Source organism: Aquarana catesbeiana, linkage group LG03 (assembly GCF_042186555.1).
Source record: "Aquarana catesbeiana isolate 2022-GZ linkage group LG03, ASM4218655v1, whole genome shotgun sequence".
NCBI classification, from domain to species: domain Eukaryota; kingdom Metazoa; phylum Chordata; class Amphibia; order Anura; family Ranidae; genus Aquarana; species Aquarana catesbeiana.
Genome location: NC_133326.1, coordinates 296,686,945 through 296,712,388, shown reverse-complemented (window position 1 = coordinate 296,712,388; position 25,444 = coordinate 296,686,945). Strand labels below are relative to the sequence as shown.

The window sequence follows — 25,444 nt, the reverse complement described above, 5'->3', positions numbered from 1 at the left end:
TTGACTCTAGATACATTTTTTTTTTTTTTTTTACAAGAAAACTCTAGATACATTTTTAACATAATTATGTAATTTCATAGTATTCTTAAATATACAGCTTACATTAAAATAGTTGGGGATCCTCCTATAAAGATCCCTGTGCAGACATACTGTTATGGGGTAGCAACTAATTGAGACAAGTGGCCATGCCAGCACACTTTCCAGTCAAGGTGCATTTTTTTTTTTGCCATAATTAAACCAGTCCTTAGCAATGATGGGCACTCGTTTGATTTTAGAGAGAGTGCATGTTGAAATTAGACTGGAGATTGGCAGCACTGAGATAGAAAAAAGCAAAAAAATGGGGAACTTTTGTATAAAAACACCACACATTTCTAAAACACAGCAATGGACACTATTGAAGGCGACAGAAAAAAAAAAAAGCTGGTAGAAGAGCCTGGTGATGTGACCTGTCAGTCACGTGACCATCTTCCCTCCAAGCTTTGTTAAACCAGAATTAAAGTCCTCAATATTTATCTATGCTCCAACTGTCTGTCACAAGGTCCCTTGCTGGAACCAGCATCTTCTCCCTGGCTTATTCTGGGTGCCGGTATTCAACTATCTTGATTGGCCAGTGAGGAATGACGTTGCTTTTACATTTGCAGGAGTTCAGTCATCTTTGCACACAGCTGGCATACAGGTACTGTCCTGGAATGTAAACTGAGCTGCATGCATGCGAGCAGGCAGGTAGGTTTATTTTTTTTGCAGAAGTGAAGGTGCGTGTTTCTTCTGCAATAAAGTGCCTTGCAGTTTGTTTGTTTTTTCATTTCAGACTTTAGTTCTGCTTTAAAATTATTTTGTAAAGTATTTTTTTTTTTCTTTTTACTAGCAAACATATCATACTTCCCTGCTTTGTGCAATAGTTTTGCACAGAGTAGCACCGATACTCTTCTTCTGGGGTCACTCACCGGTGCTCTCCGTTCCCCCTCCTCTGCGTTTGCCATCACAGGAAGCCGCTTTCTATGGTGGCACATGTGTGGGCTCAATCGAGAGCCATGCTCTTGTGTCCCTTGACACACAGAGTCCAGCTCGGCTCCAACTCCCTCTCCTTCCTTACTGGATTTGATTGATCGCAGCAGGAGCCAATGGCTCCCGTTGCTCTCACTGAGTCTAGTAAGGAATGAGAGTGATACAGTGCAACTGGTCTTGGGCACAGCACTGGATCAAGATCAGGCTCAGGTAAATATTTGGTGGTGGTGAGATGACAATAAAAGGTTGTTTTTTTTTTTTCTTTTACCCTAATGTAGAAAATGCATTAAGGTAAAAAAAAAAAAAAAACCTTCAGACTTTACAAGCACTTTAAGTAGGACAACACAGGCTGAAATCCAGTATTTATAAATGTGTGGGTCACAGTAAGCACAGTAAGCAGTAGTACTGCGAAGTATAAAGAAGAAAGTACACCAATATCTACTCTCCATTTTAGGTGAGCACCTAAATGTCATCCAGTTGGGGAGTAGATCGATTTTTAACTTATCTAAGCAGTGTATTGAAAACTGATTAGTGTCTGGATTCTGGCACTTTTCAGATTTATATGGTGTCTCTTGTTGAATAAGCCTACTAGTCACTAGTTCAGTACGTCTAAAATATATGACCCTGCTAGAAAATATTACCATCTCTTTTTGTCACTTGGCTGCTGCTACTTTGGCATATGCCTTGCAGTTATAGTCTGGAGAAGTGGAATGGAAGAGGAAATAAATATATTAGTTTGCTTTCTAATATGTTCTGAAATGGCTCATTTATTTTACCATTCCATTACAATTAGAAGTTCTTTCTTTTTATGTCTTTATGCTGGGAAATGAGTGAAAGAGTTCTGGTGTAGGAACATATGTTTGTTTTACAGCGCTTATACCCCAGCCTTGCATTTCAGAGCAGCAAGAGAACAAGAGTCGCTACATTATCTATTCTTACCCAAGTAACGGTGGGCTCCAGCCAGGGTGATTTGCTTCTCATCAGTCATTGCAGTGGCAGGCACGGAAGGCTTAATTCTAAGCAGACTCACAAATGCTGTTGTTTTTTTCTTCCATAATACAGCGTGACCTTTGTAATGAAATGCAGGCATTGTAACACCTTGCATACATTTTGCTCCAGCACAAAGGGGATGTGCTCTTACCAACAGATATATGGGGATCAGCTCATGGATAAAATGCAGGATTGTGCAAGGATATCTTGCTCTGTAAGGCTGGTTGGCACAGAGTTCCTAGTAAAGAAAATGCTGATGGGATAATAGATGGCCATTTGAATTTTCGAGTTAATCAGAAAACTGGAAAGTTAAATGAATTGAAAAATGTTGAATATGAAAACGTAATTTTATGTAGTGACTTATGAGGAGAAATATTGCTTCAGTTTATATTCTAGCAAAAAAAGCAAAGCAATAACTAGATTTTCTCTTTTTGCATGAGAATGACACAATAAACTGCATGTCTTTTAAAGTGATATTAAAGGCATCAGTCAAACAAAAAAAGCCGCTCCAGGTGAATGAGTCTCTAGTTAATCCCCACACGCACTAGTCAGGTGCTAGCCCAGCTTAGTCGTAATGACTAAGCGATAACAATTGCACAAAATGCACCAACCTCTTTGTCCCCTTCTCCGTCTGTCAACCACTTGTCATATGAAGCTTCGATAAAAGGGATTATCAGAAGTGCAGATGTCCGGAATGATTTCCTTATGCTATTAACCACTTACCGAATAGCCGCCTCAGTTACACTGCAGCAGGGCGGCGCTTTTGCGCGAATTGGCGTACCATTACATCAATTCGTGTAATGGATACAGTGGGTGTGTGCACGGTGCCAGAGCTGATGCGCATGGCCGGCAGCCGCAATGTTTTCCGGCCAGATGCAATCGCTCCACAGGGAGGCATAACGCGAGTCTGCCTATGTAAACAAAGCTGATCCCCTTCCTGTCAGGGGAGTACAGTGTGATCTTCTTTTCCTAAGGATTGGGAACAGTGATCCCTCTGTACTCCGTCAGTCCACTCTCCCCACAGTTAGAAACCCTCCCAGGGAACACATTCAACCCTTTGATCACCACTCATGTTAACCCCTTTCCTGCCTGCATTTTTATAGCACCGACCACTGTATAAATGTCACTGGTCCCAAAGAAGTGTCCGATCTGTCTGCCGCAATCCCACTAAAAATTGTTGATCTCCGCCATTACTAGTTAAAAAAAATATATTAAAAAATGGCATAAATCTATCCCCTATTTTGTAGACGCTAGAACTTTTGTGCAAACCAATCAATATACGCTTATTGCGTTTTTTTTTACCACAAATTTGTAGCAGAATACATATTGGTCTAAACTGATGAAGACATTTTAGTTTTTTGGATATTTATTATAGCAAAAAGTTAAATATCCTTTTTTATTTTTTTTCAAAATTAAAGGTAGTTTTTTGTTTATAGTGTAAAAAATAAAAACCGCATTGGTGATCAAATACCACCAAAAGAAAGCTCTATTTGTGGGGAAAAAAGGGCATCGATTTTGTTTGTGTACAGTGACACACGACTGCGCATTTGTCAGTTAAAGCGACAATTGCAAAAAATGGCCTGGTCATTAAGTGCGTAAATCCTTCCAGGGCTGAAGTGGTTAAAGGCAATTTTTTTGTTTAAAAAATAACAATCATGTAATACTTACCTGCTCTGTGCAGTGGTTTTGCGAGAGCAGCCCCTTCTTCTTGGGGCCCCTGCTGGCGCTCCTGGCCCCTCCCTCCTGCCAATTGCCCCCATAGCAAGCAACTAGCTATGGGGGCTCCCAAACTGCTGCTCTGTGTGTCCATTCAGACACGGCGTGCGACTCGGGCCCGTCCCTGCTCTCTCCTCATTGGCTCGCTGGCTGTGACTGACAGTAGCGTTAGCCAATGGCTCCTGCTTCTCTCTCATCCAATGAAGAGGAAGAGACTTAGGAGAGCTGCTGCTCTTATACACATTGCTGGATTGAGATGGGGCTCGGGTAAGTAATGGGGGGGGGAGGGGGCTGCTACATACTGAATTTTTTTCATGCATAGGATGAAAGCATGAAGGTAAAAAACCTTGACCCTTCACACCTTATATATATTTTTAAGAGCGTGAGGAAGTGTTAAAACCTCTGTTTTGTTTTTTTGCTGTCTGCCCTGTTCATGTGACATTTGGATTTCCCATCACTTTAGCATAGAAGAGGTGAATGTGTCCAGCAGAGACACAGACTGCAGTAAGAACCACCTTAAAGCACTGTCTTTTAACATCAGTTTTTTTTCCCTAGATGAGTGTGTGCAAAGTACTGGTTTAAGCCTCTGCCTGTCGCACCATTGGGCTAATTTCCACATGTCTGTCAGTATTAGTGCTGCACTGCAACCAGTCATCCCGAGAATAAAGGTTCATTTGCTTTCTCTGTCAGGGCCTCAGACAACTTGGATTGCACATAAACTGATTTCAGTGATGCTACCCATGTTTTTTCCAAAGAGAACCAGACACGAAAGAATTGATGCTGAACTCTTAATATTTTGTGTGGAATTGTACGTGTGCAACCTTTCTTATTAGTGATTTGTATTTCTTTACCACTATAAAGCTATGTTTACTTCGTTTGTGATTGTGTGCATAACATAAATAAATAACCAAGCTCTTTTTAATTTAAACAGCCTGCCATTTTTCTTTTACATTATCGCATAAGTTATATATCAAATGTGTCAGAAATTGTAATAGACAGTAAAACACCAGAGCAGAGTAGATAGGTGACACTCAGGAAGGGTAGAGAGGAAAGTGTCACGAAGGCTGGTCCTGGGCTGGAACATTCAAATAGGTACGCCCTGTTGCGTGATATTGGGGAAACCGGTCATGGACCAGCATTGCTGGAGCTGAGTGACGTCCCTAGCTGCCAGGGGAGAAACTCCTCCAGTGAGGGCAGGGGTAAAACTGAGGGTAAGGAAAGACAGATTCTGGTGGTAGGGGACTCCATTATTGGGAAAGAGAGGGCAATCTGTCATAAAGACCCGAAGCGCTGGACTGTATGTTTACCGGTTCGGCACGCCACAGATCTGGTGGACAGATTACTGGGAGGGGCTGGGGAAGACCCAGCTGTCATGGTGCACATTGGCACCAATCACAAAGTCAGAGGAAGATGGAGTGTCCTAAACAATGATTTTAGGAGCTAAATTGAGGAATATGACCTCCAAGGTAGTATTCTCAGAAATACTACCGGTACCTCGAGCCACACCAGAAAGGCATCGGGAGATCAGAGAAGTTAACAAGTGGCTGAGGAGCTGGTGTAGAAAGGAGGGGTTCGGGTACCTGGAGAACTGGGCTGACTTCTCAGTCGGTTACCGGCTCTGTAGCAGGGACGGACTGCACCTAAATGGGGAGGGTGCAGCTCAGCTGGGAGAGAAGATGGGCGAAAAGTTAGAGGGGCTTTTAAACTAGGCGGGGGGGAAGGTCTAGATGTAGAGATAGCCAGCGTGGAACAAATTTCAGAGGGTAGTATTGGGGGCATTAGTGGTACGGTGACTAGAGTAACTAAACCTGAGGTAAGTAAATTAACAAATCCCTATTCCAGCCTCAGAACAACCGAAAAGGAGATGGCATGCTACCGGACAAAACTATGAGACTTGTTCACTATTGCCAGGAGTCTGGCTGACAAAATGGGAGAACTAGAGCTGCTGTTTGTACGAGAAGGATTTAGATTTTTTGGGACATTCAGAGACTTGGTTCAGCAGCACTCAGGATTGGCTGGCAACCATTCAAGGGTATTCCCTATATCGCAGAGATTGGGTAAAAAAAGGGGGCGGGTTATGCCTGTATATCAAGAATGATGTGCAATGAAGTGAATATGAGGGATGACATCAATAATGGAGCAGGGGAGGAGGTGGAATCCCTATGGGTAGAGCTTCAAAGGGAGGAAACTAAGGGGAAAGTAATACTTGGAGTATGCTATAGGCCCCCTAACCAGAGGGAGGAGGGGGAGGCAGGCCTCCTATCACAGTTTGGAATGGCGGCAAGAATGGGAAGTGTAATTTATAATGAGGGATTTTAATTATCCAGACATAGACTGGGAGGAAGGAACTGCGCATTCCACCAAGGCTCGCCATTTCCTAAATGTCTTGCAGGACAATTTCATAAGTCAGATGGTGAATGCACCAACAAGAAACTGCGTTACTAGACCTACTGATTACTAAAAATACAGACCTGATTGCGGATGTGGAAATACGGGGCAATTTAGGAAACGGCGACCACAGGTCAATTAGTTGCAGCATAAATCACACAACTAGGAAACACAAGGGTAATACAAAGACACTGAATTTCAAAAGAGCCAACTTCCCTAAGCTGCGCTCCTCGCTAGAAGATATTAAATGGGACAAAATCCTGGGTAGAAAAAACAGAGGAAAATTGGGAGTGCTTTAAGAGCATATTAAATAAAGGTATTGGCCTGTGCATCCCAATGGGAAATACATTTAAAAGAGCTAACAAAAGTCCTGGGTGGCTTAATTCTAATGTAAAAATGAACATAACAGCAAAGAATAAGGCCTTCAAAAAATACAAGGCTGAGGGGTCATCGTCAGCATTCCAACTTTACATAGAATGCAGCAAGAAATCTAAGAATGCAATCAAGGTGGCTAAGATAGATCACGAAAGGCACATAGCAGAGGAGAGTAAAAAAAAAAAACCCAAGAAATTCTTTACATAAATAGTAAGAAAAGGGATGTCATAACATATTGCCCCCATAAAGGATGATGAAGGAAATCTGGTTACAAAAGATGGGGAGATGGCGAAGGTTCTGAACTTATTCTTCTTCTCGGACTTCACAAGGGAAACGGGGGGATTCCGTAACCAAGTCTGCAATGTTTATCTTCATAACACATCACAGGAAGCAAAAGATAATTCTCCCACTCTACAAGACTCTGGTCCGGCCACACCTAGTGTAAGCTGTCCAGTTCTGGGCACCAGTCCTCCGGAGGGATATGCTGGAACTTGAGAGGTCCAGAGAAGGGCAACAAAGCTAATGAAGGGACTGGAGGATCTTGGCTATGGAGAAAGACTGCAAGCATTGAACTTCTCTCTGGAGAAGAAACGCTTGACAGAGGATATGATTTCAATGTACAAATACCATACTGGTGACCCCACAATAGGGATAAAACTTTTCTGCGCAAGGGAGTTTAATAAGACACGTGGCCATTCACTAAAATTAGAAGAAAAGTGGTTTAACTGTAAACTGCATAGAGGGTTCTTTACTGTAAGAGCGGTAAGGATGTAGATTTCTCTTACACAAGCGGTGATTTCAGCAGGGAGCATCGATATTTTCAAAAAGCTATTAGATGGGTACCTAAACGACCACAACATACAGGGGTATTCAATATACTATTGACATAAAAACACACACAGGTTGGATTTAATGGACTTTCATCTTTTTTTCAACCTCCCCAACTATGTAACTATATGATTTTAGGAAAATGTGTTTTTTTTTTTTTTTTTTAATACTCTTACTGTATGCTATGACAAGGATGAAGGCTAGTAAAGTTTCTGATTAGTCCAATTTAAAGGAGAAGTATAACAGAAAACCTTCGTACTTGCCTCCATGCTGCCGTATCAAGATGCAGCTGCCCTAAGCTGGCTCTAAGATTTAGAACTGCACAATCAAATGACCGCCCATTGCTCAGTTCTTAGTCTGACCATGAGTGGAGAGCAGGGACAGTTGTTCATTGCTCCATGCTCTGCTCCTCCAGTGCTCACTGTAGTGACGGGCTTGGGGAGCAGGGGAAGCAGGTTCTAGCTATCTGCCACATGCACGATATTGTCCAGATCCTTCCAAAGCCTGGCTCAGCTCTGCCCCATCAGCTGATAGTTGATAGCAAGGTACTGCCCACTAACTCTTGGTCACAGGAGAACAAAAGTAAGTGTACTCCTGTATCCCTCAAGAGAAGTATAGCCTAAAATGCTTTGCCCATAATTATTTTTAAAATAAAAGTTTTTAATGAAATTCTCATAGTAAATGTCATTAAGCTTGACATTCACATTTACCTTCTCTCTTCAATGTTTAATGACTCTTCAATGACGCTTCAATGTTTGTACAAATCATATAAAAAATATGTAATTATAAGTAATATAAGACCCTACCAAAACCATGCATTCAATTTGTACTCAGTCATGCATGCCCTTGCACTACATTGTTGTTGGTAGGATCTAAAGCTGATTGTCCAATCAGATCTCAATGTCTGGGGGGAGCTTTAGTTTTTTTTTTTTCTAGTGCAATTTTGAAATGGATATCTACCTGCTGATTGGTGGCTATGAGTAATCACAAGGTTTTCCTTTTGCATCAGTTTTATTTAGCTATAGTTTAGCTTAGTACTTATGAGCTCCTTCGTGCTACTCACAGGTTTGGATTCAAAAAATTTTTTCTCTCTCTCTATATCATATATATATATATATATATATACACACACACACACACACACAGTATCTCACAAAAGTGAGTACACTCCTCACATTTTTGTAAATATTTATTATATCTTTTCATGTGACAACACTGAAGAAATGACACTTTGCTACAATGTAAAGTAGTGAGTGTACAGCTTGTATAACAGTGTAAATTTGCTGTCCCATCAGAATAACTCAACACACAGCCAATAATGTTTAAACCGCTGGCAACAAAAGTCAGTACACCCCTAAGTGAAAATTTCCAAATTGGGCCCAATTAGCCATTTTCCCTCCCCGATGTCATGTGACTCATTAGTGTTACAAGGTCTCAGGTGTGAATGGGGAGCAGGTGTGTTAAATTTGATGTTAAAGCTCTAACTCTCTCATGCTGGTCACTGGAAGTTCAACATGGCACCTCATGGCAAAGAACTCTGAGGATCTGAAAAGAATTGTTGCTCTACATAAAGATGGCATAGGCTATAAGAAGATTGCCAATACCCTGAAACTGAGCTGCAGCATTGTGGCCAAGACCATACAGTGGTTTGACAGGACAGGTTCCACTCAGAACAGGCCTCGCCATGGTCAACCAAAGAAGTTGAGTGCACATGTTCAGCACCATATCCAGAGGTTGTCTTTGGGAAATAGACATATGAGTGCTGCCAGTATTGCTGCAGAGGTTGAAGGGGTGGGTCAGCCTGTCAGTGCTCAGACCATATGCCACACACTGCATCAAATTGGTCTGCATGGCTATCATTCCAGAAGGAAGCCTCTTCTAAAGATGAGGCACAAGAAAGCCTGCAAACAGTTTGCTGAAGACAAGTAGACTAAGGACATGGATTAATGGAACCATGATCTGTGGTCTGATAAAACCAAGATAAACGTATTTGGTTCAGATGGTGTCAAGCGTGTGTGGCGGCAACCAGGTGAGGAGTACAAAGACAAGTGTGTCTTGCCTACAGTCAAGCAGGGTGGGAGTGTCATGGTCTGGAGCTGCATAAGTGCTGCCGGCACTGGGGAGCTACAGTTCATTGAGGCAACCATGAATGCCAGCATGTACTGTGACATACTGAAGCAGAGCATGATCCCCTCCCTTTGGAGACTGGGCCTTGCTAAAGAAGCTGAGGGTAAAGGTGATGGTCTGGCCAAGCATGTCTCCAGACCTAAACCCTATTGAGCATCTGTGGGGCATCCTCAAACGGAAGGTGGAGGAGCACAAAGTCTCTAACATCCACCAGCTCCATGAAGTTGTCATGGAGGAGTGGAAGAGGACTCCAGTGGCAACCTGTGAAGCTATGGTGAACTCCATACCCAAGAGGGTTAGGGCAGTGCTGGAAAATAATGGTGGCCACACAAAATATTGACACTTTGGGCCCAATTTGGACATTTTCACTTAGGGGTGTACTCACTTTTGTTGCCAGCGGTATAGACATTAATTTCTGTGTGTTGAGTTATTTTGAGGGGACAGCAAATTTACACTGTTATACAAGCTGTACACTCACTACTTTACATTGTAGCAAAGTGTAATTTCTTCAGTGTTGTCACATGAAAAGATATATTACAATATTTACATAAATGTGAGCGGTGTACTCACTTTTGTGAGATACTGTATATACAGGTATGTATATTTCTTTAGCCCATTGTCAGTTTTCTTGTGGAAGTTATTCACCGCCCAATCACGTCCATTGGTGTGTTATTGTGGCACCCCTTTGCCAACCACCTACGCACCCCCTAATTACCATTACAATGAAACCCCTACTATGTGATTGCAATAAAGTTAATTATAAAATAAAAGGTAAATAATAAGAAAACCCTAAAAGTTTGTAAAGCCCAACTCCCCCATGTACACCTACATACGACTGTAAACATGCCCATTGGATGCACTAATGTACAATTGCGCTACACATATTCAGTATTGTCAGACACACCAGGATGAATGCAGTAATTCTAGGGCCATCGGTTGCAATAAACTGATTACTTTTATTTATCGTGTGACAATTTGCAACTACCACCATTTTTCTTTTCCTAGTCTCTGCTTTCAGAAAACATATTTTCAATAATCTTCAGGTCAAAAATGTGCATAAAAAGACAAAATGGCACTGGCAACGAAAGGGTTCAAGGAAAGTTTTTGTGATGGCACATTCTGAGATGGGAAGTTGTCTTCTGCATGTGTTGGGGTGTTTCTAGCACATTGCTTCTCACATGTATTTTCTATAAGTGTTGACAGAGAACATGTAAGTTTCCAGAAAACACCTGTTCCAAATCATTTCAATACTCAAGTTTTCTCTTTTGTTAGCTTTGTGTTCCTTTTATCTACTAGATTAGTTTGTCAACATGGTCATTCATCATCATCGCAGCTGACGTGGTCAGGGAGCTCAATGTGATGTCAAGGAAACCTGTATCAGTGTTTTATTTTCTTAACTACAAGGAAACCAGAATGGTGCGCATGACTGCAAGCCAAGATTGTGAAGTGACCGTTGTGGAGTCTGTCATATCACATCTACTGGGCGTTTCCTCCCGGAATGTTTAGATTCTGCAGCATGATCTACAGACTGGCCAGGGAATTTTGGCTTTTGCCTAAGCCTTTCAGTATACAAATCAACCAAAGGATGTGATGCTATACAAGAGTTCTATTGTCTGCTTACACTGGCTGCTTCCTTGTGCTGCAATTATGAGAGCTTGGGTCACCATATAAATGACACTTGATGGGTTATGTGATATTTAGTATGTATTAGGGAGAGTCATTTTCTAATGAAAAGCAACCTAAGCGGAACACTTTTTATAAATGAATATAATTATGGACGTACACAGATTGTGTTTCAGATTTGATCTGTAAACTCAATAAAATTTACCCACAGTTATTAATCAAATAACATTTAAAAAGCAACCTGACTTTGTATACTTAAAGTGATACTAAAGGCTCCAATTTATTTATTTTTTATATATAAAAACATGTTCTATGTCTCTGCTCTGTGCAATGGTTTTGCACAGAGCAGCACTGATCCTCCTCTTCTCAGGTCCCCCACCGATGCTGCTGGCTTGTCCCCCCACTGAGTGCTTGCTATGGGGGCACTCGTGCATGCTTGTTCCTGAGCCCAACTCTGTGTCCATAAAACAAAGGGATTGACCCCCGTCCACCAGTCCCTCTTCACTGGTTGTGACTGACAGCAGCAGGAGCCAATAACTTCTGCTGCTGTGTCTCAGCCAATGAGAAGGCAGAGAGCCGGGATAGCTGCAGCTCTCGTGCATGTGGCTGTATCAAGATCGGGCTCAGGTATGTATTGGGGGGCTGCATACTGAAGTTTTTTTTTTTTTTTTACCTTCATGCGTAGAATACATAAAAGTAAAAACCTTCAGCCTTTACAACCACTTTTAAAGGGGAAGTTTAGCTGGTGTGCAGGTAAGGGCATACCTCCCAACATTTTGAGATGGGAATGAGTGACACCTACTAGCAAACTTATGTAGACATAGGACACGCCCCCTGTCACATCCCCTTAAAGGAGAATTAGCCCCCCCCAAAAAGGTTTATTAAATCTACAAGGGTTTTTTTTACCACTACTATTCCTTTATCTTGGTTTTTAAAATTTACAAATGCAGCAATTTACAATTTGGATGAAAGGTTTAGCACTGGGAAACACTTTTTTAAAGATAAAAAGTGCATTTTATATACAACTATATGGATTGGACCAAAATGAGGGACAAATGAAGAGGAAAGAGGGACATTGCTCCAAATCAGGGACAGTTGGGAGCTATGGGTAAGGGGTGTCAGTAGAAAACAAACTGGCTGCACAAAGTTAGATTATGTCCTTGTTATAGGTGTAGGCCATTTACTTATCTCCTGAAATCTGGTCAAAAAACACTCCCAGAGATGGCATTATCCTGTTCTGCCTTGTTGCTAGAATGTTAGGATACTCTCAGCCAATTCAAACCTCTTGGCATGCTATCTTTCTCCCAAGCTCAGTGGTGCTGAAAAGGAGGAGATGGTGAATCACACATATGTGGAAATTTGAGAGCTCACTCGCTCACACTGATGGGGTGTAAACAGTACCGGCTGGGCAGGCAACAGGGTGGGATGGGATGATGCCATATCTGGGAGTTTTTTCACCAAGGCTTTGGGGGGTATGTATATGGCCTACACCTATAGCAAGGGCATTATCCAACAGTAGCCAAAGTTGTAAAGTTTGTCTCTTATCTAGACAAGCTCCTTGCTTGCACAGGCATTTTTGCTAAAGGTGATTTAATACTTTAAAGTGAACATGTATTTTGTTCAGGCAGTGTAAAGCAATACGTTTATTTGATTACCCTCCTTCCTCTTATGTTGCCCTAATTGCCCCCTAAAACAGCTCCAGAGATTGTGTGGATTGTGTGCACCTTGCACTGCATTGCAGGGGTAAAAAAAAGGGAAGAGAGTTGTGTGTCCCATTACCCACAAATATAGGGTATTTGACATGATGGGTGAATGAAGTGGCAAAGGTGCAAGGGGAATTTAAAGGAGAATTCCATTTAATTTAACGCCTAATAGTTTGTTTGGGCAAGATGGCAACAAAATTAAATTAGACCTGGAATTCTACTTTAAGGGGTAGGGTATGGACATAAGCAAGACAAACGTCAGTCTTCATGGAAGGAGAAATGGGTTCTAATTCAGGGCTTCTCTGAGAAAGTCAAAAGTTTGGAAAATGCTTCCTTGTGTCACAGTATTCCTTAAACTCTGAGACAAATTTGTATATTGATATTTTCATCTATTTTAGTCACCAATAACTGTACCAAGCACATAGAATGTGTGATAATTGTTACAATATCTCCAAAATGTGTCTCATCCTTATCCCATGGATTGTTCAGAAAAAAAAGCTCCATTCTCAATGGCTGCTACTCATGTATTGTCTTTCTTTAATAAAATACAGCGTAAGGTAATAAGTAGGAAAATCTTTAGATTGGTTGCTTTCGATAGTAAGAACAGTTCCTCTTAGTTTTTATGTGAGACCCAGTGGTGCTAACCATCACTCTTCATTTAATTTGCTTGAGTGTTTACAGCTACCACCAGCACTGGCAATCTCTGGTACTCATGCATGGGTGGGTGCATGGCACTTTTTTTTTTTTTTTTTATTACCAGTTCCACCTTACTACGTTTTGTCAGTCCCTTGTACTCTACAGTCCTGCACAGTAAGGATATGTTGGGCCACCCTAACTGTGCTGCAGTGCATGTGGGAAAAAAAATACTTGCATCAACGTGGCATGATGGAGACTTGGTTATTCCTGTTGACAGGAATTCCTGTGGAAATAATACTGCATACATATGGCAAAATCTTTAGTAGAGGTATGGCAGAAGGGAATGTGTAGTATATAAATCTCATTAAGGCGCCTTTCACACTCGTGCGACTTTGGACATCAGAGTCGCATGATAAGTCGTACCCCATGATTCCCAATGATAACCATTCATATCTGTGCGACTTCAGAGTAGTCCCTGTACTACTTTGGTCTGACTTTGACGTGAGTTGAGGTCCATAGACCTCAAGTTTACACAGGCATTCCCTGAAATCGTGTAAAAAATCCCTGCCGCAACATCGTGCGACTTTCAAGTTGGCTGTGTGAAAGGGGCCTTAAGGGGTTGTAAAGTCAGAAGGTTTTTTTTTATCCTAATGCATTCTATGCATTATAATAAAAAACCTGTGTTCAGCAGCCCCCTAATACTTACCTGAGCCCCATCTCTGTCCAGCGATGTCCACGAGTGTCTCGGCCATCCGAGACTCTTCCTCCTGATTGCCTGAGGCACAGCAGCAGCACCATTGGCTCCCGCTGCTGTCAAAGTCAGCCAATCAGGGGAGAGAGGGGTGGGCCACAGCCCCATGTCTGAATCGACACAGAAAGCTGTGACTCGACTTGGGTGCCCCCCATTGCAAGCTGCTTGCTGTGGAGGCACTCGACAGGAGGGAGGGGCCAGGAGCAGCGACAGGGGACCTGAGAACCGGAGGATCTGGTCTGCTCTGTGCAAATTCACTGCAACAGAGCAGGTAAGTATAACATGTTTGTTATTTTTATAAAAAAAAAAAAAAAAAAATTAGACTTTACAATCACTTTTAAAGTTTAGGAAGTATAAAAATGGAAAAAGGAACTTTGGCAAAGTAGGATGCCTAGTCTTACAAGTTGGAAAGTGTTCCACTGTGTTGCCAGTTTCCATGTTTTGTTTGCAAAGAAAATTAAAGGCGAAACCCAACTGGTTGCTTTGGGCATTTCGATTGCCGTTTTCCCTGGGGTTTGTAAACATCCTCCAGCATGCCTTACTTTGAGACGTAAAAGTATAGTTTCAGCTTTGAATCTAGTTATTTGCTCATAAATAATTCAATACTTATTGCAAGCAAGTGTAGGCTGATCATGTAATAGCAATAAGTTGCCTGTTTTCTGTTGTCAAATGTTCCAAAGACAGAATTGCAACTGTGGTTTAAAGCTGTACAGGAGCTGCAGTCAGAATAGACTCTGTGGTCACTGCTATGATTAGAATTACAATTTAGGCAACATGTATCATTTCAGAGCTCAAGGTTAGAAACCCATAGAGTTCCATTATTTCTACCACACAGACTATATTTATTAAAAACTTTTTCGGCTTTTCATATTTTCTCATCTTTACACAAAAGATTTATATGTCGATGATGTTGTATCAAGGGCTGCAACTAACGATGTTTTTTTTTTTTTTTTTTTTTATAATCGATTAGTTGGCCAATTTGGTGCATAATTTAGTTGATATGTAAAGTTTAAAAAAAAAGACAATTTTTCTTCTTGAATATCTATATGCAGTGGTAAATATAAATAACCAGCTATATCGTTCGAGAACAAAATATCTAATCTACTCTGAAAATAACAGAGAGAAGATTTATGGGGCTTCAAAAAGTTTCCACACTTGTTTATATTAGAGTTTTAAAAGAAGTGCGGAAACTTTTTAAAGGACCCTCGTACTATTTGAGGTTGAATCTGGCCCATATCATCAGACCCAAATGTAAAAAGACCTAAAATACTATTTTGCAGATTTTCAGACAGGACTGTAATATAATATTATGCATAACAGACTCCCTTATCCTAGGCAGGTTGCTTGATACAAACTACCTGTCCCTGCTGTCACTTATGCTGGCCACTTTATGCTAGCCATACGTTAACAAATTTTTCCTTTTTCCAAAAATATTCGGTGCAAGAATATTCGTTAGATTTTCTAATTGTTAGTGGGGTCAAAACAATGTTAGTTTTCAATCACAGTGGCAGGAAAATTTGCAGGAGCAGAATAGAAAACTTATCTTGACTGAATGAATTTTCGGACACTGTATGTGGTTTTTATTCAGAAAATATATAAAATTTTAAATTGAATGTTAAAAGTAAGTGAAATTTTTAAACATCATTTGTCCATTCATCAGATGTACAAAGAATTTAAATACGAATATTCTTATCCAAAAATTGATATGTACATGGCCAGCATAAGACATTTAGTAGCAGAAGCATCCTTTTTTTTTTTTTTTTTTTGTCACTTGTCATGATGGGAAAACCCCAAAAATGTGCCCTTTTCAGTACAAAAACAGCAGACAGTGAAAGTAATGATAAATAATAAAAAATGTATACAGTATCTCAGAAAAGTGAGTACACCTCTCACATTTTTGTAAATATTTTATTATATCTTTTCATGTGACAACACTGAAGAAATGACACTTTGCTACAATGTAAAGTAGTCACTATTGTTACCAGCGGTTTAGACATTAATGGCTGTGTGTTGAGTTATTTTGAGGGGACAGCAAATTTACACTGTTATACAAGCTGTACACTCACTACTTTACATTGTAGCAAAGTGTCATTTCTTCAGTGTTGTCACATGAAAAGATATAATAAAATATTTACTATATATATATATATATATATATATATATATATATATATATATATACACACACATATATACATTTTTTATATTAAAATAGTACTAAAGGCTGAGACTTTTTTTTTCTTTATTGGATATAATCCGTTAAATATATTTCACAATACTAAAAAAGTTTTATTTTAAATGTAATTGTAATGCCTTATATCACCTCTACTCTGTCAGCCTCCAGATTCTCTGGGTTCAGATGCTGATTTTCCCAGCACAGAGCCCTTAATGACCAGGCCAGTTTATGCGATACGGCACTGCATTTATTTATTTATTATTTATTTCAGGTACTTATATAGCGCCGTCAATTTACGCAGCGCTTTACATTATTTTAACTGACAATTGTGCGTTTGTGCGACGTTGTACCCAAATAAAATTGACATCCTTTTTTTCCCTCAAATAGAGCTTTCTTTTGGTGGCTTTTGATCACCTCTGCAGTTTTTATTTTTTGCTCTATAAACAACAAAAGAGCAACAATAAACATATTTTTTACTTTCTGTTATAAAACACATCCTATAACATGAAAAAAAAAATATTGAATATCTTCATCAATTTAGGCCAATATGTATTCTTCTACATGCTTCTGGTAAAAAAAATTCCAATAAGCGTATAATGATTGGTTTGCGCAAAAATGATTGCGTCTACAATCTATGAGATGGCTTTATGGAATTTTTTTTTCTAGTAATGGCGGTGATCAGCGATCTTCTTCTTTTTTTTTGCAGGACTGCGGCATTGCAGCGGACAAATCTGACACCAAGTGACACTTTTTGGGGACCAGTGACACTAATACAGTGATCAGTGCTAAAAAAAATGCACTGTCACTGTACTAATGACACTGGCAGGGAAGGGGTTAAATGTGTTCCCTGGGAGTGCTTGCTTACTGCGTGGGGGTTGCTCTGACTGGGTGAAGACAGAGATCGGTGTTTCTGCATAGCAGAAATACAAGATCTCCACCTTCTCCCCTGTCAGAACGGCAGTCTGCCTTGTTTACATAGGTAGACCACCGTTCTGCCTCTCTCGGGAATGATTGCGGGTGGCGGGCAGACATCGGGTGATTTGGCTCCCGATTTGTCCAATCAGCATGTGATCGGGTCTCTGAAATGACGTACAGGTACGTAGTTTCACGCAATAGAGCCACTTTGCCGCAGTACATGAACGTTATGCTGTTGGCAAGTGGTTAAAGTTAAGGTAAACATTGTAGTTATTAAACAACAATAAAAAAACTAATTTGTCATACTCGCCTGCGCTGTGTAATGGTTTTGCACAGAGCAGCCCCATCCTCCTCTTCTGGGGTTGCCCGTTGCCGTTACTGGCTCCTCCTGTCTTCAGGGTGCTCGTAAGCCGCAAAGTATAGTACTGAGTGCCCCTGCCTTTAGAATCACTCACTTCCTCCTTCATGCCAAGGACTACATGTCCCATGAGGTATTGCTCCTCACACATTCACAAGTTCTCAGGCACTTGCTGACATGTATGAACGCTTTACCGGGCTGTAAATGTGCTCCACTGTGTATACTGACATATATGAATAGTGTACTGAGCTGCATGTGTGCTGCACTGTGTATACTGACCTGTATGAACAGTGTACTGAGTTATGTGTGCTGCACTGTATTTCCTGATATGTAAACAAATAATGCATTCTGTTTACAGGCCAACTAATCGGCTGACCAACTAATTGATTATGAAAATAGTTGACAACTATTTTGATGATCGATTATGCCGATTAGCTGTTTCATCGCCGCCTAGGACTGCCCCTCTCTAAATTTTTTACCCAGTATGGGCTTGGCCACAGAATGATCAGCTCCTGGAAATCCTGAGGTTTGAACAGGTTACCTCTCTCTACATGTTCAGAGAGATTTGTACAGTTTATCTTTAATTGCTGAAAGTTAATAGCCAGTGAAGGGATTTTGTTTTTAACATTTCTTTAATTGCATAAAACTTTTTTTTTTTTTTTTTACCAGCCCCACAATTAGAAGATTTGACACAGGTTTTACTTATTTCTTTCTGAATGCTTTGTAAACTTGCAACAGGGTCATATTAATGGTAAGCACCAGTCAAAATTCACAGAACGCTTAAAGGGTAAGTTCACCTTTACAGAAAAATCTGTGAGGTGAAAGCTTACAGAAGAAACATAATGCCAGTACTAAGACATTTTTTATCACCACCAATCAGATTCAGAAAGTGCCTTTTGAAGTTTGAACATTAAAGTTGTTGTGTAAGGCAGAGAAAGCAGAAGTTACATAGCACAGCATTTAGAAAGTTCTCTTCAGTTGCCTTCTTATTGACCCTGTGAGGTAGTCTGTGGGGGTTATTTACTAAAGGCAAATCCACTTTGCGCTACAAGTGCACTTGGAACTGCAGTCGCTGTAGATCCGAGGGAGACATGCAAGGAAAATAAAAGACAGCATTTTAGCTTGCACATGATTGGATGATAAAATCAGCAGAGCTTCCCCTCATTTCAGATCTTCCCCTTAGATCTACAGCGACTGCACTTCCAAGTGTACTTGTAGTGCAAAGTGGATTTGCCTTTCGTAAATAACCCCCTGTGTGTTTATTCTGCACAGCATACATTGAACTCGGATTAAAGTCAATTGAGTGTTTACTAAATAGTTCATTGAATGGAATTGTGTATTTAAACCCCTTGCAATAAGTGTCTCTTTGCTTAGTTTTGGTCTATTAAATATACAATTTTAAGTGCTTTGTCATATCTGTTCAATAACTACAAAAAATAGCTGTTGAATTTGCACAAAATCTTGTGAGCCAATAACTTCCCGTGCTCTGTGATTGTGTTATGGAGAGATGACGAGGAGAGGTTGGTGCTCTTTGTGCTTCTATTCCAGTAATACTGTGTTGTCATGAAGGAGCACACTATAGTTCAGGCGCATAAACATTTATTTTTCTGTGTTTTGCTGTGCGTTTAAAAAAGGGGGAGGGATATAAATGTATTTCAGAGATGTACAAAATGTTTCTTCTTTATGCTTTAAAGGGATGATTTACTTTTACCAAAAACTGCCTATGCAGAAAAGGGACAGCTGTAGATAAAAACAAGTGTACAACTACCAAAATGTAGTAATGACCTTGTTAAAGGGGTAGCCATTTATGTACAGTACTTCATGAAGCCTGACTGGAAAACTCCCAGGAGGTTGCTAAGAGAAGCCCAGGTGTTCCTGTTCAGAGAAGTGAGCTTTCTCTGATTCAACCCCCCTCATATGCTCTTTCTCTCTCCTGATGCAGGAGATCTGAGCATCAGATCTCCTGCATTTGAGAGCTCATTCTTGTGAAGGTGAATAGTAAAACCTGGTCCTCTCTTAGCAACGTCCTGGGAGTTTTCCATCCCGGCTTCATAAGGTACATGGGTAGCCTACACCTATAGCAATGGCATTATTAAACATAAGTCAAAGCTGGATAGCATATTTTTATCTACAGCTTAGCTATTTTTTTTGGTAAACGTGAACTAACCCTTAAAGCTTTTTGACATTCTAATACAGCATCATGTTTTATCTGTTTTTTAAAATCTATTCTGCTATTGACTTATGTTAAAAAATAAGACTGACCATCAATTCCAATTGAATTTACCTTTTACCCTACTTTTTGTAAAAATTCTATACTTTTTATAAGTGTTCATCTATAACTGTTCAAGTTTCCAATACTTTCCTATTCTAATGCTAGTTTTTTTTTTTTTTTTTTTTTGTATTTTTAATGCTTGCTTTTTAATACAATTCTAATCCTCTTCAATTTTGCTTTTTTTTTTGTAGTCGGGCTATTAAGACAAATCAGGATCTTCTTCCAGAAACTCCATGGATCCATATTTTCTTCAATGATTTCTGGGGAACCTTGCTTACACACAGTGGCAGCCATAAGTCTTATCGTCCACTATGCACTCTTTCTTTTCGCCTTAATTATACCTTTGGGGGGCTGGAGCCCTGGAGCTACCACCTTGTGAATATCCTTTTACATTCAATCGTCACAGGCCTGTTCACAAACTTTTGTAAAGTCCTCTTTGGCAGTGGATGCTGGACACTCTTTGCCGGACTTCTATTTGCTTCTCATCCAATCCATACAGAAGCCGTTGCTGGGATTGTAGGCCGGGCTGATGTGGGAGCTGGGCTCTTCTTTCTACTTTCGTTATTATGCTACACAAAGCATTGTTCAACAAGGGGCTATTCTACCAGCAGCTGGTACTGGATATTCGGTGCTGGATTATGTGCAGCCTGCAGCATGCTCTGGAAGGAGCAAGGAGTTACTGTATTGGCAGTGTCTGCCATTTATGACATTTTTGTGTTCCACAAATTAAAAATAAATGAGATTATCCCTGCGATCTTTAAGGTTAGTATATTTTATAGCTAATGTGGCAGAGTTTGTTTTTTTTTTTGTTTTGTTTTTTCTCCCAGTAATTCACTTTTAGCAGATGATATGGCTTGGATGCTTGTAATTGTGATGTTATATATTATAGCTATTTTCAAATATAAATGTGAATGTTTTTGTTTTGTTTTTCTTAAAAGTACAACTGAAGTTCACAGTACAGGTAGGCTTGTTACCATTGTCGGGTTAGGAATTTGCCTGTCCTTTTATGTACATTAAGACCCCTTTCACGCTCACAGCGCGGCCACGTTAACTAGCGGCGCTACCGTAGTTTTAGTGGCGCTTTTAACCCCTGCTAGCGGCCGAAGAATGGGTTAAATGCGCCCAAAAAGTGCCGCTGACGCCCATTTATTTCAGTGAGCAGGGGTGGTGGAGGAGCGGAGTATACACCTAACGTCCTGCAAGCGCACCGCTCCTGTGTGAAAGCACTCAGGCTGAAAAAACGCCTCCAGTGTGAAAGGGGTCTAAAGGGTATGTAATTGCTAACAATTAGGCCTCATGCAGACTGGACGTTTTTGGACGTTTTTACAGCAGCTGTTTTTGGCTTCATACTTTTTTTTTTTTTTCTACAGTCAATAAAACTCCCCATCACGTTATCCTATGTGTCGGCAGTTTTTGGCTGGGGCGTTTTTTGGCTGTAAAAAAACCCCAAAACTAGTGTGTTCTGAGAGGAGTATTTCATCTGTTTTCAGCTGTAAAAACGTCAAAAAACGCTGATGAACGCCCAAAAACGTGGCTCCCCAAAGTTTTTTGATGTTTTTGATCCATTGAATAAAATAAAAAAAGTAAAAAGATAACGCTAAAAAACGCTATTGCAAAAACGTTGAAAAACTTCAAAGCCACTGGCGTTTTTATAACGTTTTTTTAAAGTCCAGTGTGCATGAGGCCTTAAAGTGATTGTAAAGTTTTTTGTTTTGTTTTTTTAAATAACAAACATTATATACTTACCTCCTCTGTGCAAGGGTTTTTCACAGAGTGGCCACTGATCCTCCTTTTCTGGGGTCCCCCCACAACGCTCCTGGCTCCCCCTCTTCTCAAGTGCCCTCACAGAGAGCCACTTTCCTTGGGGGCACTTGTGCAGGCGCGCTCCTGAGTCCTGCTGCGGCGTCCATTGATACAGATAGCTGGACTCGGCCCCGTCCCCCGGCATCCGTGTCCCTGGATTTGATTGACAGCAGCGGGAGACAATGGCTTCTGTTATCAATCTATCAAATGAGGACCTGACACAGTGACTGGAGCTGCTGTGCTCATCCCTGTCGCTGGAACGATCAGGTTCAGGTAAGAAAAAGGGGGGGTCTGGGGGGGTGCTGCAGCACAAAATGTTTTTTCACCTTAACCACTTACAGACTGGAACATTTTTCCCCCCTAATGACCAGGCCAATTTTTGTGATACGGCACTGCGTCACTTTAACTGACAATTGTGCAGTCTTGCGATGCTGTACCTAAACACAATTGAGGTCCTTTTTTTCCCCACAAATAGAGCTTTCTTTTGTTGGCATTTGATCAGCGCTGCGGTTTTTATTTTTTGTGCTATAAACAAAAAAAGCGATAATTTAAAAGAAAACAATATTTTTTACTGTTTGCTATATTAAATATCCCCCCCCAAAATTCTTCATCAGTTTAGGCCAATATGTATTTTTCTACATATTTTTGGTAAAAAGTTATAGTGTCTACAAAATAGGGGAAAGATTTATGGCATTTTTTTTTTTTACTAGTAATGGTGGTGATCTGCGATTTTTAGCGGGACTGCGACATTGTGGTGGACAGATCGGACACTTTTTTGGGACCATTGACATTTATACAGTGATCAGTGCTATAAAAATGCACTGATTACTGTGTAAATGCCACTGGCAGGGAAGTGCTTAACAGTAGGGGGCGATCAAGGGGTTAAACGTTCCCTAGGGAGGTGCTTTTTAACTGAGGGGGATGGGACTGACTGGAGGAGGAGAGAGATTGCTGTTCTTAATCACTAGGAACAGCAGCTCTCTCTCCTCCCATGTCAGAATGGGGATCTGTCTGTTTACATTGACAGATCCCCGTTCTGGCTCTCTTTTTCACAATCACGGGTGGCCGGCAGACATCGCGGCCACGCGCATCGTGGGTTCCCCTGTGGTGCAGTGGACGCACGCTTGCCCATGCTACGGTTTTTAAAGGAGCCGTCGCATACCTACGGTGATTTGCGGGAATGAGCCTACACTTGGTGGCTGGTCGGCAAGTGGGTAATGCATAGAATGCTTAAAGGTGAAAAACTGTGAGGGTTTACAACCCCTTTAACTCTCTCTCTCTATTTGCTTCCTTTTTGGTCTGTTAAATATGCCACTGAAGGTGTTTTGTTAAAGTAGATCTATGGTCACAGCACACACTTACATTTTATAACATCAGCATTGTAATAATAAAAACCATAGTTTTTTTTTTTGACAATCCAATATAAGATTACTTGAAAATTCTTCTTTCATGTTCTGCCTGTCTGCTGGTCATCTCTTTAAACAACTTCCTGGATTCCTTGCATGCTTTGCAGCTTCTCCTCTGTTGTTTACCTTCCCTTTCTAAGGACTACATATCCCATGGTACCTTGCTGTCTGCAAGCAGTGATTTCTGTACTGACTCCGCCTCCTGAAACTTCTCCTCTCAGCACCTCTGTACTTCAGAAGGCAGACTCTGAAATGTGTGAGACAGCAGTGTCTAGTCACAGGGCATTGTGAATATGTCACAAAATTCAAGGATTCAAGGAAAATGTCTGGATCTTTACCTAGTACGTTTACAAACCTCAAAACTGTTCAGGTTAATATGAGTAGTATAGCAACAGTTGAAATACTATGTGGAAATGAGTATATGACTTTACATTTTGACCATAGGTGCACTTCTAATTCTGTTCAGTAGGTGCAAAAAATAAGTGTACTGCACTAAACTCTCAGGCAGTGTTGTTGGCCCTGCCTGCTTTGATCTCACCTCCTTATCCAGTCATATGCTCTAGCTCCGTACTCCCGCCCACAGACTGTGATCAGTGCTGCCATTGACAGTCACCACCTCCTTTACCTCCGGCTCTCTGCACTACTCCCAGCAGCTCCCTCCCTTTACAGGAGCCAGAACTACAGAGGAGGTATTGGGTATCAATGCATGCTAACTGTATTGACTGTCGGCATGCATTGAGAACAATGCTGGAAACATTGGGCAGTATACATCTGCCACAATGTTGATTTGTGGCTAAACCCCTGGGGACCATCAAAATTTTCTCATGGACCATCCGTGGTACAGTAAGTGAGCATTTTCACCCTAAGACAGAAAGAAAGTTGACATGAGAGGAAAGTGGAGGCTGCCCCTGCAGACCTCTCGTTCTGAAATGCTAGTTGCCTGCCTGTCATGTTTCAGTACATTTTGTCACTATCCTGCAATTGTACAGATATGGATTCCACCTTGGCTTTTTGTTAACGTTTACTCAATTCATCATAATCTGAAAAGCTAACCTAGGTCTAACAAAATCGTAGTATATCGGGGGTAGCAATAAAATCTATAGCCATAAGTATTTTTTTTTTTTTAATGTGTGAGAGGGTCTGGAAAATTGTTATGCTGTAGACATACTTGTGCCAGCTTCTAGGCCAGTCTTAACCTTTGTAGCATTAAGGAACCTTAAAATAAATGTCAGGTCTGCTAATAATTACTAAGATTATTAAAGTAATGCAGACAATGTAAAGTGTATTGGTCTGTTACTTTGGTGGTCATTGGAGAAAGGCATCTTTACATTGGTGGTCCGAAAGACAGAAGGAAGAATGTTCCTTAGGTTGGTGATGAGTAGAAAGAAAATGTCTTATTTTGTGCTCATTGGAACAAGTGCCCATTATTGTCAAGAGTTATTTAGAGGCAGAAATTGCACCTAGAAACTTCTGTAGGAACTTTAGAGTTTCATGGAATGTGGTACCATTCATTCCTACTAACTATTTGCGCCATCTGATGCATGTGTGCTAAATCGCCACATAATACATGGTAAGTTCTTGCCACACATTGTAATGCAATCCGATTAAAACCAAAAAAAAGTACCCACACTTCTTTCTTGCGATTGTAACACACTGGGCAGCTCATTAAAATGAATTGCCCTAAAGGCAATGCACCCAAACATGCAAAAAACATGTGCATACCATGGCACCTGCATAGCTGTGAACAGAGCCGTATGGAGACAGCAAGAGTTTAAAAAATGTTTTTGCTGAATTTATTACTTGTACTAATTACTAATAGTATTACTAATAAGTGTAAACCTCTTGTAAGTCACTGTATTATTCACAACCAGGGGAAAGTGAGAACAGAAGAGAGGTCAGACTGAAGCTGCTTTAATGGTAGATGTCAATGTAGATGGATATTTAGAGAAAAAGCTTATAACAAAAAACAGACTGCACACTTTTTGACATTAGCACAATGCACTAAAGATCCTTCCCAGAAGACGTAGTGCTAGCAGACTGTCCGCTTCTATTCACTTTTACAATGTCAGCCAAGTTGGGCAATTGACCATGTAATGTAGCATGTATTGCCTGTTTTTTTTTTTTTTTTACCATTTCTAAATATTTAGGAAGCAGTGTAGTTGGCAGTGTGTTTTGTACAGTATTTTGTGTAAAGCCTTTTTAAGTTATTTTCTTCATGAACAGAAAGCTCTGCAAATGAATACATATTGGTCATGGTGCAGTTAAAAGTGAACCCTTAAAGTCTAAAACTGGCCATAGATGGATAGAATTTCAGCCAGTTTAGCAGGGACCAGCCGAAATTCGATCCATGTATGGGTAGGCTGATTGTACCC

General features: G+C 40.6%; 1 protein-coding gene across 2 annotated transcripts in view; it reads left to right on the top strand.

Annotated features, from left to right (window-relative positions):
- The window catches only part of TMTC2 (transmembrane O-mannosyltransferase targeting cadherins 2), a 422,005-nt gene that overhangs the window by 110,493 nt on the left and 286,068 nt on the right, over positions 1-25,444 (top strand). The window contains exon 2 of one of the 2 annotated variants that reach the window (XM_073620217.1): positions 20,055-20,625. The exons of the other annotated variant lie outside the window; for it this stretch is intronic. Within the exon in view, the coding sequence (XP_073476318.1) occupies positions 20,055-20,625 (571 nt within the window). The remainder of the gene's footprint in view (positions 1-20,054; positions 20,626-25,444) is intronic. 2 annotated transcript variants of the gene reach the window in all.